Source organism: Hakea prostrata, chromosome 10 (genome assembly GCF_041222555.1).
Source record: "Hakea prostrata isolate BN-2017 chromosome 10, UWA_Hpros_2, whole genome shotgun sequence".
NCBI lineage: Eukaryota > Viridiplantae > Streptophyta > Magnoliopsida > Proteales > Proteaceae > Hakea > Hakea prostrata.
This window is the reverse complement of record NC_142609.1, coordinates 44,468,569-44,487,966: the sequence shown is the minus strand read 5'-3', so window position 1 is coordinate 44,487,966 and position 19,398 is coordinate 44,468,569. Positions and strand designations below refer to the sequence as shown.

General features: G+C 36.3%; 4 protein-coding genes and 1 non-coding gene across 5 annotated transcripts; 2 read left to right on the top strand and 3 right to left on the bottom strand.

Annotated features, from left to right (window-relative positions):
- Positions 1-3,225: 3,225 nt before the first annotated feature.
- LOC149003330 (transcription factor bHLH104-like) lies at positions 3,226-6,840 on the top strand. Its single transcript, XM_089138308.1, has 5 exons — positions 3,226-3,616; positions 4,232-4,297; positions 4,764-4,841; positions 5,328-5,490; positions 6,337-6,840. Exons 1-5 carry the CDS (start codon positions 3,525-3,527, stop codon positions 6,583-6,585), a joined length of 648 nt encoding a protein of 215 aa, XP_088994434.1. The 5' UTR covers positions 3,226-3,524; the 3' UTR covers positions 6,586-6,840.
- Positions 6,841-9,665: 2,825 nt separating this feature from the next.
- On the top strand, positions 9,666-11,349 carry LOC149003329 (uncharacterized). Its single transcript, XM_089137924.1, has one exon. It carries the CDS (start codon positions 9,838-9,840, stop codon positions 10,120-10,122), a length of 285 nt encoding a protein of 94 aa, XP_088994050.1. The 5' UTR covers positions 9,666-9,837; the 3' UTR covers positions 10,123-11,349.
- On the bottom strand, positions 10,836-13,082 carry LOC149003328 (WAT1-related protein At4g08300-like). Its single transcript, XM_089137923.1, has 7 exons — positions 12,877-13,082; positions 12,463-12,525; positions 12,245-12,361; positions 11,935-12,163; positions 11,427-11,585; positions 11,181-11,332; positions 10,836-11,013 (listed from the first exon to the last, which is right to left on the bottom strand). The coding sequence occupies exons 1-7, from the start codon at positions 13,080-13,082 to the stop codon at positions 10,836-10,838; spliced, it is 1,104 nt and encodes a 367-aa protein (XP_088994049.1).
- A 2,236-nt stretch (positions 13,083-15,318) lies between these two features.
- On the bottom strand, positions 15,319-18,697 carry LOC149003326 (CASP-like protein 5B3). The gene is made up of 3 exons (XM_089137196.1): positions 18,156-18,697; positions 15,867-15,999; positions 15,319-15,781 (listed from the first exon to the last, which is right to left on the bottom strand). Exons 1-3 carry the CDS (start codon positions 18,284-18,286, stop codon positions 15,590-15,592), a joined length of 456 nt encoding a protein of 151 aa, XP_088993322.1. The 5' UTR covers positions 18,287-18,697; the 3' UTR covers positions 15,319-15,589.
- TRNAQ-CUG (transfer RNA glutamine (anticodon CUG)) lies at positions 16,742-16,813 on the bottom strand. Its single transcript has one exon. It is a non-coding gene; the product is annotated as a tRNA-Gln (tRNA).
- Positions 18,698-19,398: the final 701 nt, after the last annotated feature.

Below are 19,398 nucleotides of genomic sequence, written 5' to 3'. Positions count from 1 at the left end.
AAACAATTACATTTACATCTCCTATAATTTATTCTATTACAAATGAATTTTTGTGCCTAATATCGTTCGTTTTAAACATTAAAAAAAAATTAATCCTTATTGAATTTTAATCTAAGTTTTTCTTTAAAATGTTATACATAAAAGTCAATCAAGTTTTAGGGTGAATAGACTTCTGTTTTAGGATACTATTTAGGAAACTGTTTAAAAAAATTGAAACTTTAAGTCTAGGGGTGCAAGTTTGGCCTTCATGGCCTTGGGCTCAAGATTTTGGTCTTGATGGTGGGTTAAGGCCAAAATATTCTGACTCTGATTAGGGTCAAGGATGGGCCTGAGATTAATGTTTGGCCTTTAAGCCTGTCTTGAATTGTCCCTGATTTTTTACCTTGACTCTATCCCTAATTTTGGCCTGATTCTAACCCTAATCATGACCTTAATTTTGTCCCTAATGCTGAATCTCAATGAATTAGGAACAGGGACAATGATAAGACCAATCAAGGCTAGGGCCAAATTTATGGTCAATTAGGTTCAGGGCCAAGGCTAGGGACAAGGTCAGAGACAAGGCCAATCAGGGCTAGGGCTAGGGCCAATAAGGGCAGGGACACGACCCATCAGGGACAGGGATAGGGCTAGGGACGTGCCAATTAGGACGGAAATGAGCTTGGCTTGGTCCTGTAGGGCTTAGGGTTAGGACGAGAATGGGCTTAGATTATAATATATAGGGCTGTGCTCGAATTGTGAAAGCTGAGCCCAACCTGACCTTGTTGCAGCCCTAACTTTAGCGCAACCATGGACAGCTCAGCTAAATTCTACAATTTGATTATGCCTTTTCTTTTAGCTTGGAATAAAGAAGGTTAATATTAGAAATTTTGAAAATACACTATATGCTAACTCATCAAGTAATTCTAACATTAGGAGTAAGCTTGTAATATCAAAACACAATAGGTATAAATGTAATAAAATAAATCCTAGGGTGCAAATATAGGGAATCTAAATATAATTTGCTCTAAGTATATCCATTGAGTATATATTCAAAACCAACGATCAATATTTATTGAAAAGACATGACACAATCCTGACATTGGATGGCATGGGCAAAGTAACATGATCCGAACAAGCCTAAATTGACCAAAAATAAAAAAGAGAAAATTACATTTACACCCCCTTGGATTTGCAAACAATTATATTTATACCTCCTAAAATTTATCTGTTATATTTACACCTCTTATATGTTGAATTATATTACAACTGCACAAGGAGACATTTGTAATAAAATCCATTCCAAGAGTTGTAAATGTAATTGTTCAGGAATACACGGGTATAAATATAATTTGTTCAAATAAAAAAAGACTCGAACCTAAGATGAGCTGACAAAATCATTGCTCCTTATTCTTACCTTAAAAAACAAAGAAAAATAAAAAGAAATGACCGCCCCTTGTTAAACCTCAATGGCTTGTGTTCACGTGGGAATTGAAGAAGCATGGTCATCTTCAGTAGTTTCACCATTAATGTTGTTGTTGCTATTGACATCGGCTGTTTTAAATAGACGATTTTATATATCGGGGATGAAGGTATTAGTATTATATAATATAAGACAGGGCCTCTCCATGGCCTCGAGAGGATCTGAACTCTGACCTCTTACTTATTGTTTTGATTTTTATACATTTTTTAAATTTTAAATTTTATATGATATCCATAAAATTTCCTTATTTATTTATTTATATATCTAATGTATTCTTTTATTGAGAATCTTTGCTAGCATCTCATGTAATGATCATCACTTCTTCTGAAAAGAAAAAAAAATGATATAGAGGCATATGAGACATATCAACACAAAACTGTTAATTTTAATATAATTACAATAACATCAATTAGGTCTAGAATAAATGATAATTAAATTAATATTTTAAAATATAGAATTGGAGTGTGGCAAGCATACCATCTTATGAAGATTTTTTTTTAATTATTATTATTATTTATTTTTATCTAGAAGATACTTTTTAATGAAAAGCATCTTCTGAAATTTTGATGCTTGTTTATGGTGAATGGTCATGTATTTTATTGGAAATCATGCAAACCACACGCCAGTCTCTAAAGGTTAACCAACTCTTTAAGATTTCATAATAAATTGAAAACTATATGACAAAATTTTATCATCCATATATTTTGATATTAACTTTTTTGATATCTACAGCATCTTTTAAAAAAATAAAAAGAAAAAAAAAATCAGCAATCTTTGAGTGGGACCAAGGCCTTCTATAAGAAGTGTCTCTAGCCCACCGTTGACCATTCTTCTTATCAACATCGAATCATCTCGTGCTACGAAGTTGACTGTTGAAACAATTTGGAACCTCATTGGATTTGGACACTGAGTATTAGTAGCAATTGTTCTTCTCCTACCCTTTTGTTAGATATGTATATTTATAACTGAATTTGAATTTGTTTAGTTAATCGAATTTACGAATAATATTCGATCCGAATTCAAAGTAATCGGATGAGTAAAAATATCTGAATGTAATTTGAATATCCGACATTTGATTAGAGTAATTATTGGTAGTTTAATGTAATTAATTACTATTAATAAAAGGATATTGATGTATTCTCCAAAATTAAACTTTAGTCGAATATGCATATTAGATACGGACTGTCTCAGTCAAATATTTAATCGAATCGGATAATATCTGACTTAAAATTGGCACATCCAAATTCTAATGCTCTTAACCAGATACGAATACAAATCGAATTCGGATTTTCGACTATTCGTTTACATCCCTAGTCATGTTGAGATTCTGACAACCTCGAGCGCCTTATATCACTTTGGTATAGAAATTTCCTTTGTAGTTTTCATTGGGCTCATGAATAACTGTGTGTCTTAGGGTTTCTGAGGCTGTATGTATTCTTTCGTAACGAATTGTTAAGAACAGAATATAGTGAAAACCTAACAGCTGGATATAGTCCTGTATTGGGATAAACCTGTGTCTCTTTTCTTTTTCTTTTTTTCTTTTTTTGGGGATAAATTTTCTTGATTGTTATCATTGATTGTCCTAATCCCAACAAATTGGTCCTGAGGAAGAGGAGTTGGAATGGGAAGAGGTCCCTCAATTTAGGGATTTTTTTTCTTATGAATTTAAAAAGATCAAAACGAATTTAGTAGAATAAGAATCTTTTAATTACACTATTAAAAAAAAAAGACAAAATGTTATTTGAGCTGCGGAGACAATATGCTCTCAATCTGGGTTGTGTGTGGTTTAAAACAAAAGAGAAAAGAATAGTCTTGCGTAGTGTAAACACCGAAACAGAAGCTAGGGCAGATAATTTGTCACAAATTGCAATTATCTTGCCAAAATCGTTTCTTATTTTATATTATTATATTCGATTTCTCCAATCTTTCCTTCTATATTTACCTCCTTGCATTGCACAACGGGACTTGTGTTCGACAATCAGTTTCAAAATTAGGGAATTAGATTTCAGGGTTTTCTGGAATCCTGTTGTAGATTGCTGTTCCTCAATTTTTTGGTTTAGGAAGGATGGATTCGTTTCAGGATGGAAATTGGAACATACTGGATTACAATTTGATTGAGGGAGCACCATCCAATGATTTCATTTGGAACAATCAGAGGTTTGTCTCCCTTAAATTCTCCCTCCTTGTCTGGTTTTAATTTTTCAATCTATTTGGTATAAGTAATTTGTTCATGATCAATTGGGTTATGATGTCCAGAATGGGTTTCTTTTGCCTTTAGTACGAATAATTCTGATGGGGCTTTAAAAATTTAGGGTTCGCCAAAATGGCTTCTTGTGTCATGGCGTTTCTAAATTTTACTTTGTTATTTCCTTCTAGCTGATAGGTTATTCTGTTCTTCCTATTTCTCATATTTTTTATGGGGGAAAAAAAATCTGATCTTGACATCTTGTGCTTTTTATTTATTGGAAAGACTGGGGAGGGGGGGATGGGGAGGGGATGGGAAAAAATGAGCAGACTGGAATAATTAAGGAAAATAGAGAGAACATGGATAATTTGTGAAGGGGAAAATTATAATTTTCTGGATAATGAAGCTGGATTTCTTTGGGTTAGAAGGCTTCTCAAAATTGAAATCAAGTCAATGCAAATTTGTAAAACATAGTGTCTGATTATGGCTTCCTTCCATCCCCTCAAATTATGTGTAGGAATGAATCAGGGGAGTTCTGTTAATCATTGATTTCACTGCTTACATGTAATTGATCCTTTCATTTGCAGTTGTTGCCTAGACTTTGATTCAGCTGCTGGCACTGTGGTCCAAGAAAAAGGATGTGCACGGAAAAGGTATTAACATTCCTTAAATAGTTTGTATTTGTTATCCAAGCTTGCTCATGTTTCATGAATTTTTTTCTTGTTGGATGAGGCTTTATTCTTATTTTAGAACCCATGATGTAGTTTTTTTTTAATTACAACACCTCTTAATTAATCTTTTATAGTTACAAAGGTAGCCCTTTTTATACTCGAACCATGGACCATCCCACAGATTGTAGTTTTGGATTGGGCTTAAAATAATTGGATAATAAACTACTCTAAGATGGAATATGATTGAGTAATCCAGTAATTAATCGTCATCAAGTAATTAGCCCACCTGCCCAGGACTGAGAGGTCAGTCTCGTTGCTGTTGGACTGCTGTATTGATGGTTTAGTTATTGCACCCTCTTGTTTCTATTTGATTGTGCTAGGGTCAGTTTCATCTATAGCAATGCCCATTATATGTGTTCATGAGAATATGTATTGTGGTGATCTGTAGGGGCCGAAATGAGCCTTGCAATGGACCAGGATCAAAAGCTTGCCGTGAGAAGATGCGGAGAGACAGGTTGAATGACAGGCATGTATCTTTTCCTTTTCCCTGTTCTTTGTTTGGATGCTGCTGCCAGTATTGACTTCTGAATGCCACCACCATTTTGGGCCATACCATGTAAAACATAGTGCATCTTGTTGGTTGTCAAGTACTATGTGCCTATGATTCTTTTGCAACTTTAAATTACTATATTCAACATGTTAAAGTATGTGCAGAGTACTTTCTAAAGATTTATAGAAACTGTTTTAAGGTAGCTTACATAGCTTTGTCTGTTATGTTCTTGCTTATACTTACAGTTGTCTTTTTGAGGATTCTAGGCTTATATCTCCTTGATGCTGATATTTTGATATATAAATTATTGAAGAAACAATCATCATGCATCCACTTCTCTTATGAGGGATTAGGGTCGCTCTTGCAATCTTATTAGTTTTAGGAATTCTTACATCATTTCTTTGTATTTATCAAGGTGACTTTGAAGTTTAATCATGTATATCTGTCATGTCCTCCATACAGATTTGCGGACTTGAGTTCTATTTTGGAGCCTGGCAAGCCTCCTAAAACTGACAAATCAGCACTACTCAGTGATGCCATTCGTGTTTTGAATCAGCTAAAAGCTGAAGCTGAAGAGCTTAAAGAGGCAAATGAAAAGCTTCAAGAGGACATAAAAAATTTGAAGGTTTGAATTTTGTGTCTTTTTACTTTTTTTTTTTTTTTACAGAATCAGTTTTTGCGCTTTGGCAAATGACACCTTTATTTTACTTGAAGAAAAGTCACATTTTCGAAAACCTGGAAGGATTATTTCTTTTTCTTTGTTTCTTATTAGTAAAATGCTTTCATGTTTCAAATGAATTGGAAGTTACCCAAGTTTATCCGGGTGGAGAAAAATATAATAAGGAAAGAGGGGATATACAAAAACAACTTTCACCATGCTTTCATGTCAGCCAGTCATATCTAGATGAAGGATAGACTTTATGGGGGAATGATTTTGGTCATCAATTTTTAGATAGATACTGAAGGATTTCTGCATGTGAAATTTGATGTTGATTCAAAGAATGTTGAAATGTGATTTTAGTAGGAGTGACCGTCATTTATAGATGGTAAAAAGAGGGGAGGGGTTTAACCATTGAAAATGAAGGAAATGAGATGCCACTATTTTTTCCCACAAATATATGATGAGATGACTGCTGGATCTTGATGTAATATAAAAGTTAGGTATACACATCACCCCTGGAAACAGTTTTTCACTTGTGGCATGCTTGAATTTGACATCTAGGCTAAAACACAAGATTCAAGCTACCATTGTTCAAGAAAGGTTATATTTACTAAATTGCCTTTTCCATTTGGTTTTTGTGAGGTGTTGAGCTAGCCCATGCCTAGCCTGATAGGTTTGAGGATTCTGCATCTGTATTCAAATGTTTTTAGGGTCATGTTATGTCATGTCTAGTAGTAATTCATCTCATAAATGTTGCTATAAGAAATTTTTCTGCGAAGTGCTTAGTGTTTTTCCTGTATCCATTTCCAGACAGAGAAAAATGAACTGCGTGAAGAGAAGCTTGTACTCAAGGCAGATAAAGAAAAGATGGAGCAACAGGTGAAAGCCCTGACTGTTCTACCTGCTGGTTTTGTGCCACCACCCCCAGTTGCTTACCATGCTGGAGCAAACAAGATGATGGCATTTCCCAGCTATGGAGGTTTCCCAATGTGGCAATGGATACCCCCAGCTGCCCGTGACACATCACATGATCATGTACTCAGGCCTCCTGTTGCCTAGTCATTGCAGTGGACATCATAACTTAAATCATTTCCATATTGTTATGCTGATTTTGGAGACAGTAGAGCTTCTTCCATATGTACATAATTATAGCGTTTTAGATTTGACAAGGCAAAGGATTTTTCGTGAAACTGGCAAAGTAGCCATACTCTTTTTTTTTCCTTTTTTTTTCCTTCTTTTGTAAGTTTGGTCTATTTTTATCTGATTCTCTCAATTGGAATGGAAAGCAGTGTTCATCCTTTTCTTTTTTGTTTATTTGGTAGGAAAAAAAAAGCAGTGTTCATCGATGTTATTAGTTCGGGTTTATCGAGGCACGGAGAGCCAATTCTATTTCTTTGTTGAATCCGAAAGTTAGGAACATTTATAATAGAGAAAGGGTGTGGGTGTGTTTTTAGCACAGTGGGTGGGAGCCTCTTCGTAGAAGCATAAAGTTCAAGAAAGTCATGGGTAGATCTTCTGTCTCTATCACACCTTCCCCCGCCCCTTCCCATGGGTCTATCGGTCCTAGTCGCTATGATTAGCTGACAATGACATAACATATACATATATATAATAGAGAATGTAGGACCTCCAAAAAAATATCATAAAAATTAGGGTAAATATCACTTACCTCCTCTTAGCTGGACAAAAGCACCACCCCTCTAGTTGGATAAACACACCTCCCCTCACCAGCAATTATCAACCCTCCCTCTGTACTTTCTCGGTAATTCTTTTCGTTAATATTTTCATAACCCCAACTCCTTGCTAATATTTTTATTTTAAAGCCAATTATCGTATCCCCTGCGTTATAATAATCCCCTCTTTATTTTAACCAAAACTCCATAATTAAACCCAATTATCTTTATTAATAAAGCCCAATTTACCATTTTGTTTTAATATTTTTTATCAACGTAAAAAACCCAAATAACTTTTCCGTTTTTTTTCTCCCCCCTCCTTGCTTTTTTTATTTTGTCTTTTCGTTCCCCTCGGTTTATAAATCACCCTCAATTAAATATTATTAACCACTCCATTTAAACCCTTATCTTTAATTAATAAAGCCCAATTTACCATTTTGTTTTTTTTTTATCAGCGAAACCAAAATAATGTCGTGTTTTTTTCGTCCCCTTTTTATTAATTGCATTTTTATTTTCTTGTGTGTCGTTTTTTTCTTTGTAAATTTTACAGGGTTATTGGGCTTTTTTTTGTTTTGGGTTTTTTTGGTGTTTTGGTTTTTAATATTATTTTAATTGGGTTGATTTATTATTTTACTGGGTGTTCGTTTTAGCTTTAAATTTTTAGCTGGGTGTTTGGGGTTTGCTTTTCGGGTTCATTTCGGTTCGGGGGGGTGTTTGTTTTTGCTGGTGGGGGGTGTGTTTTCCCTGGGGGGTGTGTGCTTTTGTCCCTGGGGGGTGGTATTCCTATTATAGTGTACTTCTTCATCTTTTGTGGACTGTGATGGTGAAAGACTTTTGATGCTTCATTTTTATTATGGAACCTAAATTTGATGTAGGATTTTTCCATGTTGCTTGCTTATCTTAAAGGCTTAAATGATTTGAGATTGTTGTATCTAAGTCTGACCTCTCGAGTAAATCATGCTTGAACCTCCGGAGAATGGTATGTTCACAAAAAGAGAGAGAGAGTGGACCAATCTAGGTGGTTGGGCAATTGTCTCTGAAGATCAAGTCAGATTTGAATGTAATACCACTTTTAGGTTAGAGTTTTAAATGTCCGAGTTGAGTAGCCAGCAAATGACAAGGAAGTAAATGTCATTAACATTAAATGTAGATGAGTGTGGGGTATTCACAGCTCAACTTGACCCTTCGGAGTTGTTGGATTGTCAGGTCAACATATTTTCTGCCTAGTAAAGCCCTAGGGTTTCCCAAGCTGATGGGTATTCCTTAAGCATTTCTGCTTGGACAACCTTATGAGAGGAGCGTATTGGTCGGAGTCATTGGGACGACGTCCTCGAGCTTCGGTCCTTATGTATTGTCTAGTCTTTATTCTGAGTTTTTTTTTTTTCTTCCTTGGGGGGGGTGGTGGTGGGTGTTCAAGCATCTTCTTTGTGCCTGGTTGGGTTCTGTGCATGTACAAGTACCTCCTTGGTCTTACCACCTTGACATTAGGGACCCAAGGTCAAGGTGTCAAGAAGTCCAATGATCATTCATATTATGGTTGGGAGAGTTAAGCGGATTGTTTTGAGGGGGATAGAAAACACTTTCTTATTCTTACTATCTCTACATAGGAGGCTACCACAAGGTTACCACCACTATGCAAAAGCACATCCACAACATGAATTAATAACAAATAATAGATTTTGATAATATAAATATCTAAGTTGGGATCCTCTACTTTTACGAGTAGATGATTGTATTTTTTTAAACTTCTCCACAACATATTTAAGAGTGAGACTCACTTTTGATCCATCTTTTCAATGCTCAAAAATGTACTCCCTCATAAATATGTGGTAAAGAGATGTGAGGATAATACAACGATTCACCCTCATGGGTAGAGAATCCAAACTCAGATTTAGCATCCCCTAACTAATTATACCATCATATTATACAGCGAATTCATCCAGACTCAGATTTAGTGTCCCCTAACTAATTATACCATCATATTATATATCAAATTCATCCCTTTAGATATTGAATATCTCACTCAAACCCCTAATTACTAACACCACCGTTAAGTCTCAGTTAGCTTTTATTTATCCAATTATAATATTAATCCCACAGGGTGAGAGCATAGAATTATTATTATTATTATTATTTTTAGATTAAGAGCTTCTAATATACTGGGATGGGAATGAAAATATCAATGCCTCCTAATTGTTAACCCACCATTGGCACAGAATTTTTTTTTTTTTGGATGAGGTCACCTCTCCGTGGGAGGATTGGTCCTTTAGATTTTATATATATATAATTAATGCCGCTTCAACCCACCAGGGTTGAGCCTTAACCGCTTTAGTAACCATTTTCCAGAAAATTCAACGCAACCGATCACTTGTATTCACGTAAGCGTTCACTTTTCAGATGCCAATCCGACGACTATAACTGGGAAACACCGTTGCTGTGACCACTCATCAATTCTTTGCCCTCTTAAACCCTAAACTGGTTGTCAGCCAAATATACAGCGATAGGGTCCGGAAAATAGGATCACAGGCAGAGGTGGATCTCTCGCGCAGACGACTGCAGATCGCCGGAGAACTGAGCTGAGCTGAGCTGAGCTGAGCTAACCAGAAGATATCTTCGGAGAAAGACTAGATTATAAGAGATGAGCGGAGGAGCGACTGGGGAGAAGGGGTCGACGACATCGACGAAAACCCCAGCAGATTTTCTCAAATCGATTCGTGGGAGACCCGTCGTCGTCAAGCTCAACTCCGGTGTTGATTACAGAGGTATCCTAGCTTGCCTTGATGGATACATGAACATAGCAATGGAGCAAACTGAAGAATACGTCAACGGCCAGCTGAAAAACAAGTATGGAGATGCTTTCATTCGAGGGAACAACGTTCTCTACATCAGTACTTCCAAGAGGACTCTTCCCGATGGAGTTTAGCCTCGATGATGTGTATTTGTAAGAGATGATTCCCGAAAACTTGCTATATCTGTTTTAGGATTCCAGTGGTTAATTCATGTTTTGTTGGATCTTATGGCGTTCCTATGATAATTTTCGTACAATGTCAATATGAACTATTGAGAGGTCATTGGATCCAATAGCAACGTATGTTATCAAAAGATTGTTATTTTGAAGAGAGAAAAAAAATTTCCAGTTCAAACTATGTTGCAGCTTTTATCCACCAATTGCCATACTACGTTTCATTCTTAATACTGAGGGTTTTCCCATTCTTTTAGTTCATGATGTGAAAAGGAGAGGCCTTGAGATCATTAAACTTTAAATTTGCAGGTAACATGATTTGATGGGTTGATTACAATGTGTGTTTGGGGGTTTATAATTCGCATCTCCTTCCTTTGTACTTGAAAATATTGATAAACTCTGCTGAACGCTTTTATGTGGCTTCACATGCCTGATCAGGATTGCAGCATTAATGCCTGAAAATTTATTGACCTCCTAGTTTATGACACCGTAAGACTTGGATTTCATGCAACTTGCCCTGCTATTTTGGTTCTCTAGCAACATGTTTAATTGTTTATAGGAGCTTTTGGAGAAAATTACAATAATGGGGAAATTGACCCAGATGTAATTGCACTGCTGATTTTGTGCTTACTGTGATTCCCGTCTGTTCATTAGTCTGATCTTGTATTACAATTCTAGGGATCCATCTGAAGTGCCTTCTCTTCTGATTTGATGGCGTGAAGCTTTGTTTCTTTTTGCTCTCCATAAGTCAGTTGTAATGGCTCTTGGGATTTCAACTGAACTTCTTGATCCCCTTCTTTGCCCCACAGAAGCAAGTAGAGACCAATTATAGCAATAGCTCCCCCAAGAATGCTAACATAAGACCAAGAAAACTTTTAAGCATCCAATCTGTTTGTCTGTGATGTGTTTTGACTTTGCATGATTGATGAGCAAGGATGCCAAATCATTATGATGCAAATGCAACGTAATTTTTGTATTTGTTTCCTGAAGGGGTAATAACTACAAAAAATTTGATTTACCTGCCTACGTACAACCCTTCACCAAGGACAAAGTATGCAAGAACTGCCACTAACACTGTTGAAAGTGGGTTAAACATTGTTACAAAAACTGGTCCTTTTTCTTCTGTGCACCATAGTTGCATGAATATTATCAATCCTGAGCACACCACTCCCTGCAATTTTTCCTTCCAGAGTGAGTGATCTTTCTAGAGAAGATATTGTACTTTGATAAGAAAATTGTTAAATTTATAAAATTGCTGCACTTACGGCATATATAATGCACCATAAATTGATGTCAAATCCAATGATCCATGCTTTTTGTTTATGTTCTATGCATGCTGTGAAGACAGCTGATTGTGCTGCTCCAATAAAGCTCATCCATGTAGTCAGTGAAAGCTGTGCTGGATATTTCTTCAATGTGAATACCTACAGTTGAAACAGTTCTGTTCTTATCCCCCTACTCCAAAAAAGGAAAAACAGAAAAAGGGAAAAGAAGGATGTGTGCTTCTGGAATAAAAAAAGTAAATGCATATGCTAGTGTAAGTATTGCAATCAAATAAATATTATCTGTTCCTTAATCGTTTTAGTAATACTAGGTATAGAAATATGGATGTCCACGATTCAAACGATATATGTCACTGATCCATAACCACACAACACCCTTCTACCCCCCCCCCCCCCAACAAAAAAAAAAAAAAAAAAAAAAGTAAAAAGTATGCAGCTTAAGAAGGGCCCTTTGTACAAGGCTAATATGTAAATTTAAAGAGACAAATACCTGCATGATGTACCAGATAGACCATGTTATGCAGCTTGCTACTGTAAGAATTGAACCCTTCAACCAGTTCTGATGAATAGTATTCCCTTGGATGTGGACTACAGCTCCCCAAAGACTTCTTAAGAAGGGCCCTTTGTACAGTGTCATAATCATTACTCCAGCCAAGGATACTAATGTCCCAAAAATTTTTGCAATCCCACGTGGGCTTGCAACATCAACTACTTCTAACCTAGGTCAAATTCATCCAGTGAGAACTTGTTAGGACACAATAACCTGTAGATATCTAGCATTTTCTGTTAAGGTCCCCAACCTGAGTACAACAGCAATTATGAAAGTCAAGGAAGCAATGGTGTTGACCATGGAAGCAAGGAATGTTGGTGATGTGTATCTCAAGCTTGCAAAATACATGTTTAAAGTTAAGCCAACCCTGCAATTATGAGTGTATTTAGGGAGAACAAGTTATTCCTCTACAGAAATCAGGTGTAAATAAAATCTTAATAATGATTTTTCTGTGTCAGTCCCCCTTACCCAAGTAGAGAGAGCACAAAAATCTCTATAAACAAGGGTAATGTCAGCTTTGGTCGTTCGTTTCTGCGGTAAGAAAATAAAATCAATAGGTCAGCACATTCCTGTAAGTTCAACTCGACCATAGAATAGAGAATTTAATCACTTCATTTTGTCTGTCTGTATGTGTGGTGAAATCCAATCTTTTTTAGGGGGTTGGTGGAAGGTTCTTCCCATATTTATTTAACTTCTTTTGTTGAGCGTAAGAGAGAGAGAGAAGTGGGGAGGGGGTGCAAGGTGGTGGCAAGTGTGGTTGTGAGTTGATCAAAACATAGAAATAGAAAAATTGAACATGTCGATTGACTTCTAATTGTACATAAGAAGAACGTGAACCCCACAAGTAGATATTGAACTCCAAATATGTACATCAATAGGTACCTTTCAAGGAAATAGGCGAAAGGCAACATTACTACACCAGCTACAATATGGCGGTAAGTTATGTGGACATGAGGATTCATTCCATGACTGAAGGAGGCTTGTGTCAGGAAATAGAGAAATGTATAGCCAAACTGAGTTAGAGCCATGAGGAGATGTGGTTTGAACCTTCTGCAGACTGTCCCTGGCTTACATAACTCATATGCCATGGCCTGAAATTCTGGCTTGCTGACTTTTGGTCCTTCCCCTTTCCCTCCACATGAATAGGTGGTGGTGCAAAATGTGTCTGTAGATATAGATGATGATCCAAGTCGGGATGTGATTCTTCATTCATGTTGATCAAATTCCTTCCCAGAAACTAATGACCAACCAGCACGTATAAGGAATAAAAGAAAGAGAAAAAGAAAAGTTCTCTTACAAGTTTATTCGGTTATTCTTAACTATGTAAAAGGTGGGATATGTACTGAATATAATAGTGGAAACAGAGATAACACCAAGATTTGTTACTTTAACCAGTTGGATAGCTGTTGGGGTTTTAGACTGCTGTAATGCTAATGTAATCCAAGTGAATTGTGTACTTGTGATTGTACCTGATGGTTGTAGAAGTTCACTTCTGCATCATTCATGTTGCTGCAGGTTTGTCATTCGTCTAATTTTTCAGTATTGATGAGCTGGAACTCTGTTTTGGATGATGTTATGATGAATTTTTGGGGCTTTAATCCAGTCCATATTCATCTTTACTGCCAATCCTTTATGTTTTTATGTCATTAAGATATAATATCTAAGAATCCCATTGAAACATGTATTTTCAAATCAAAATCTATTGTCTAATGCTAAATCTAGCTTTAAGCTAGAAAGCTTTCAACTTATTGGAATAATCAATCCACTAGTATGTCGAATGAGTCACTGTGATGGTAATGCTGTTTTTGATTTTCCATCTGCTGCTTTACGCTAAGTGTGCGATGTAGTTGGGTTGGGCATCGGATAGAATGTTCAGATTTTGCATAATTCTGTTGTCAAATGGAGGCACCTTGTTTTGTATATGTATGCCAAGATGAAATGAGAAACTTTATCAGGAGCTTCACTACTGGAACTGTGATCTCTATCCGGTTTTCTGGAAGAACTCAAAAAAGTTATGTTTAATCTTCTGAACCTTTCCAATCAATCAGTTGCACACTAAAAGTGTGCACTAGTACTATAGAAGTGGTGATCTTTCATTTTCATTTGCATAATTGTATCTAGTGGAAGAATGGTATATATGCTTGTGTCTTTTCGTACTGAACTGTGGTGTGAGAATAACAACCATTTGGAAGGTCTTGATTGAGATCGTGGCTAATAACATAGGCATACCATTTATGGAAATGGGAATTGTTCTCTTCTTGGATAATCCTAATTTATGTCTCAATGGAATATTTATGAACAGTAAGCTTCTGATGTATTCCTGAATGGCTTTGGTTCTTGTTTCTCTTTTCTGTTGTACAAGCATAAGATGATGAGGCCACATTCTTCATGACCTTTTCAAAGTGCTGACATGCATTCAGGGTAGTGGGTTACCCTTTTCCCTTCCATCTATGTTTCATTATTTCATTATAGAAGGTATTTCCCCCTTTTTCTTTCTTATCTCTATGTTTCATCTTTGTTATTTATTCCAAGAAAAAGAATCTTGTGAGGTTACACCACAGTTGCAGGTTGAGACAGGACTATTGCTTGAAATGACTTCAGCTTCGTTATATTTTGAATCTCAGACAGTCCCAATAGATTTATTTTATTCATTTGAATATTATAACTTATATTCTCTACCACCTATCACCATTCGATGTGACCATACAAAATGGAATAAGCCAGCTACAAAGGTTACAGAGTGGCATGTTATTAAAAAATAATAATAATAATAAAACTAGTTAGCTCTATTTCTTCTTGTTTGGTTTATCTCATGTATTTGAATACTACTTTTTTCTAGGTCAGTTGCTTTTTTTTCGAGTGACTAAGCCAGCAAGGTTTTTTTTTTTGGTTAAAACCCCCCCTTTGGTTTCCCCCCCCTTTTTTTTTCCGGCCCCTCTGGTCGGCGTCTTGTTGTGTCACGACTCCTTAAGGTGACTTCCATATGGGAAGATTGTATGTTAACTGTATCAACAAATCAACTGTTTAAGATTGCCAAAACCACTAAGGGCTTGTTTGGTTACATTGATCTGGAGATTTCAAATATATAGAGATTTCAAATCTATGGAGTCATAATTCATAAAATTAACTATCTGGTTAATCCGAATTCTGTGGATTCATCTGTGATTTTTGTGATTTCGTAAATGTTTAGCGCTTTAATAGTAGGATTTCACTCCATACCCATAAATCTACAGATTCACGTTTTTAGCGTAAAAAGATAAATTTCTAGATTTCATGAGTCCAGGGATTTTGACAACCAAACAGATATAAACTTCTAGAGTCATGTAACCAAACCGGTCTATGCCAACCTCATTTAAGTAGTTAAGTTCCCTGTGAGAGAATTTGCATAGAACTACAAAATGGATTGTATAATTTCCAACAACCTTGAAAAGCTATCATCAAGGTTTCCTTGTAATTCCATTGCTTAACTATCTAGGCCGGAGGTACAATGATGATGGGTTTTTTTTTCCATTAAAGACTGGAATGTGTTCTGAGAAACAATTTCATCTACCTAACCACATTCTCACTGGAAGAATAACTATATACAGAACAAGGCTCAACTTGCAGCAAGAACCCAAAACATTATAAAAGAAGATATTCCAACCATCATCCAGCTAGAGAAGGCCAAATATACTGATATCTGGTATTTCAGGCATTCCATTCCCTTCCAGAGTTCAAAATCTCTTGTATATAAGACTATTATCCCTACTGAGGAAGATGCTGCTGCAAGAGATAATGTTGCTGTAACCTGCAACATGTCATTCCAAAATCATTTTAATGGAAACAAAAAAGCTTTGGATCTGGAAACAAAAAAGGGTATTTGTGGCTTGTACCCAGTCTCCAACCACAAAGAGGCTGACCAACATAGGATTGTGAAGGACCTTGTTTCGTGCTAAGGCGTATGTATCCAAACATCCAAGTGCAAAACTCCATATAGCTTGCAAAGCCATTGCAGCCATCAGATAGCTGCATAAGAGACGTTGGGATTCAGCACAAGGTTTTTTAAGAAACGACAAAAACACTAAAGTAATTTGGAAAAGCTAGAACTCAAAACAGTTTGGATATTGAATGGAAAAACGAGCTCGACTTCAGTGCGCTGTGATCGTCCGTTTCTCAAAAGTGTGATAATACACTTTTTGAAAATGGACGGTCGAAATTGACTCGACCATTCGCTGCAAGTGCTTCGCTGCAAGTGCTGCGCAGCACCCAAGCAATTTTATGGAAAAACATCATCTGTTGCACAATGCTGCACGTATATGTCAAATAACTGGTTGAAAAAAAAAAACCACGAGGTTATCTTGGACTTTTCAAATTTGAAATCAAGCTTTAAATCTTAGCCCGTTACTTGGTATAAAAAATGCAATATTGTACACAGTAGAGAGCTGTGCACAACAGATGATATTTTTTCATATTGAATCTAGCAATTGACGAACCACAATGAACGAATTTTTGTATTTAATTTCCCAACCAATTCAAAAATTCATGCTTCCCATCTTCATTAATGGATTATGATAAAGATGGAGGAAAAAATACACCTAATCACATTTAATGAATTTTTATAAAAAATAAATGGAGGAAGGAGAAAAAATTAATAATTTCTATAAAAGAATAATAAATAAATAAAAAGAAATATAAAACATTAAAAAATACATGGTACATAATTCCTCCAAAGAAAGAGAAAAAGGGAGGAAAAATAACGAAAAAAGAAAGGTCCCACCGAGACTTGAACTCGGGTTACTAGATTCAGAGTCTAATGTCCTAACCGCTAGACCATGGGACCAGATTGTTGATATGTCCGTAGTAGAACACATGAAAAACAAAAGACAATTGAATTAGAAATTTACAGTAACACTTTTCCTTCAACATTTTTGCAGCCTGGAACGAAGGTCAACAACTTCATTCATATTATCTAAGAGATCAGATGCTTTAACAGCTTTTTCCCATATTGTTAACTCAACAGCTACCTGTAGCTGCTCCACAACAGCTTCAGCTTTCCCCTTTCTGCCAAAGGGAGCAAAGAATCAACTCCAAAGGGTGAACTTAGAAAAGACCACCCATTCTATTAAGTTGACATTCACATTCCAACCTACTGGTCACTGAGTTATGGCAGAAAAGCAACTTATGGATGAGGGCGAGTTTGCTTCCTATCTTACATTGATAACCTGTCCTTCAACCACTATTATACTTAATTACTTAATTAGAATTTCAACCAACTATGCAATGATGAACCAAAGCTATATGTGCTATATAAACTTCTGATGTAAGCATTCTCATCAACAGCTTAATGGGCTGTTTATGGTTGCATTGTCATAATTCTTAGCATTAATCTTTTGATGCTTTTTCAGGTAGATGGGTTTTAACGCCAGACATTATCACTTTCAATAGCAATATTTTCTGAAATGCCCCCACCCTGGTGTACATATTTGGTTGAATTTCTCCAACTCAGTTGCCATATCCAACCATGATCAAGTGCAAGGATTACTCTGCATTTGAATTGCCAGTCAAATTTTAAACTACTTTTGAATTCTTAATTACCTATCCTAGATTCAGAATGTCAACTTTTAGGATCCAAACACAGCATATCTGATTGGTGATATGAAAAATCAAGAACAGGAACTTGACATGGCCAAAAAACATATTTCCACAGTAAACCTAACTAAAGTATTTGTTTTAGAAGAAGAAGATGGGCAAAATGGGATGGAAATTTACCAAAAGGATCATCATCTCCCTTGGATTCCATCACATCTGCACTGAGAGTGTGCCAAGTAAACCAAACATGACACCAGTTTAAACCCAAAGACTCACAAATCTTTCCCCAGTGTTTGGGTCAGATGCTTAGATTATCTTAGCCTAGTAAATCTGGCCCCATCTCTAACAACAATCACTGAGAATTATAAGTCAATCTAATACCAGGTTCAAGCATCCTTAACCCCATGAACCCTTTTGCCTATTGAGAGAAAGAGGGGGAGAGGGGGGAAAGGCCTCCAAAAACCAATTCGAGCTAACCCAAAAATCAAAAGATGAATTTCATCAATGAGAAGACTTCATGTTTCATGAATTATTTCACAAATAAAAAAATTGAAGAAACAGAAATGAATTCATACAGGGGAAGTATCAAATACCAGAAGGCTGTGATTTGGTAGAATTGGGATGTAGTAGCCATTGAAGCTATTGAACCAGCTGCAAATAAACCCTGTGATATTCTCAGTAGAAGAGCACCCAAAGTTCCAGGTGTTCCTGGAAAGTCCTTCATTTTTCACAAGCAGCAACACACACCTACTCCTAAAAAAGAATAGTCGAAGTAGATTAAAAAAATCAGCTCCTCAGAGCAAATAGAAGAAAACCCATATCTCCAAGCACCAAATCATCAAAGGGTACTCGAGATTGCCACTCAATTAAGCAACTACAAGGGACATATTCTCTCAGACCTAACGCCGCAACGTGCCCATATACGTAGACCAAAAGGATAAAAGGAACAATCTCTAATAATGCTTAAAGCACTCAAGAAACACTAACATCTGCTGCCAGAAACCTCATCCGAAAGATCTATACTCGTAAAAAAGACAGCCAGAGAATGAATTGGAGAAAGAACTTTGATGTGGAACGAAGAAGGAGGAGATGGTTGACCAGAGAAGGGATGTTTGAAAGCTGATGCTTACCAACTCTCAGGAACTCTGAAGAAGGGAGGGAAGAGTTTCGTAACCGGGAAGCTGGTGACGTGTCGAGGCTCATTGGTTAGTTTGAGTAAAATAAGAATAGAAAGATTCTAATTAGGCGTTCTGCTTGGAAGGAATATTGAAGTAGGTCTACATTTAAATCTAGTGAAAAGAAGGATTTGTAGCTGCGTGGAGCCTACGCTAATCTAGAAGAAAACTCAAATTACCTTCCAGCCCACCAGCCTACACTGACGTTTGTATGTCTAATTCTCTCTTAGCATAAAATGATATCATCACCGTGTAAGTGTGTAACACTTCATTTTTCTCACTGGATGTGGTGGGCAAAATGACTAATTTACCCCACCATGGATGGGGCTATATTAGTCATTTCATGTTTATTAGAAAGGGTACAAGGTGGGGATTTCGGCAAAATTCACCAGTTCGTCTTGTGGCGAAATTGGCAAACCGGCGAATTTCGACTAGTATTCCCCAACTTTCGGCCAGATTTTTACATCCAATTTCAGGGAGTATTTTATGTCATTTTGGGGCCCAAATTTGATACTCTTAATTGGCACATGTCCAATTTTATGGTAAATCTTCAAACAATAGTATCTTTTGATCTTTGAGGAGTTACAAGATCCACAACATAAAATAAATAACTTGAAAAATGTTACAATGTCCCTAGTTGAGTTTACTTAGTACTTTAGTA

Excerpts from the sequence above, each read along its gene's own strand:
- LOC149003328 (XM_089137923.1), bottom strand. The coding sequence starts at position 13,082 with ATGGCATATGAGTTATGTAAGCCAGGGACAGTCTGCAGAAGGTTCAAA. Across the intron at positions 12,526-12,876 it reads TTCGCCTATTTCCTTGAAAG|AAACGAACGACCAAAGCTGA; the intron begins GTACCTATTGAT and ends TTCTTACCGCAG. Across the intron at positions 11,586-11,934 it reads CTATCTGGTACATCATGCAG|GTATTCACATTGAAGAAATA; the intron begins GTATTTGTCTCT and ends TTTCAACTGTAG.
- LOC149003330 (XM_089138308.1), top strand. The coding sequence starts at position 3,525 with ATGGATTCGTTTCAGGATGGAAATTGGAACATACTGGATTACAATTTG. Across the intron at positions 4,298-4,763 it reads AAAGGATGTGCACGGAAAAG|GGGCCGAAATGAGCCTTGCA; the intron begins GTATTAACATTC and ends GGTGATCTGTAG. Across the intron at positions 4,842-5,327 it reads AGAGACAGGTTGAATGACAG|ATTTGCGGACTTGAGTTCTA; the intron begins GCATGTATCTTT and ends TCCTCCATACAG.
- LOC149003329 (XM_089137924.1), top strand. The coding sequence starts at position 9,838 with ATGAGCGGAGGAGCGACTGGGGAGAAGGGGTCGACGACATCGACGAAA.
- LOC149003326 (XM_089137196.1), bottom strand. The coding sequence starts at position 18,286 with ATGAAGGACTTTCCAGGAACACCTGGAACTTTGGGTGCTCTTCTACTG. Across the intron at positions 16,000-18,155 it reads TACCAAATCACAGCCTTCTG|CTATCTGATGGCTGCAATGG; the intron begins GTATTTGATACT and ends TCTCTTATGCAG. Across the intron at positions 15,782-15,866 it reads TCTTTGTGGTTGGAGACTGG|GTTACAGCAACATTATCTCT; the intron begins GTACAAGCCACA and ends GACATGTTGCAG.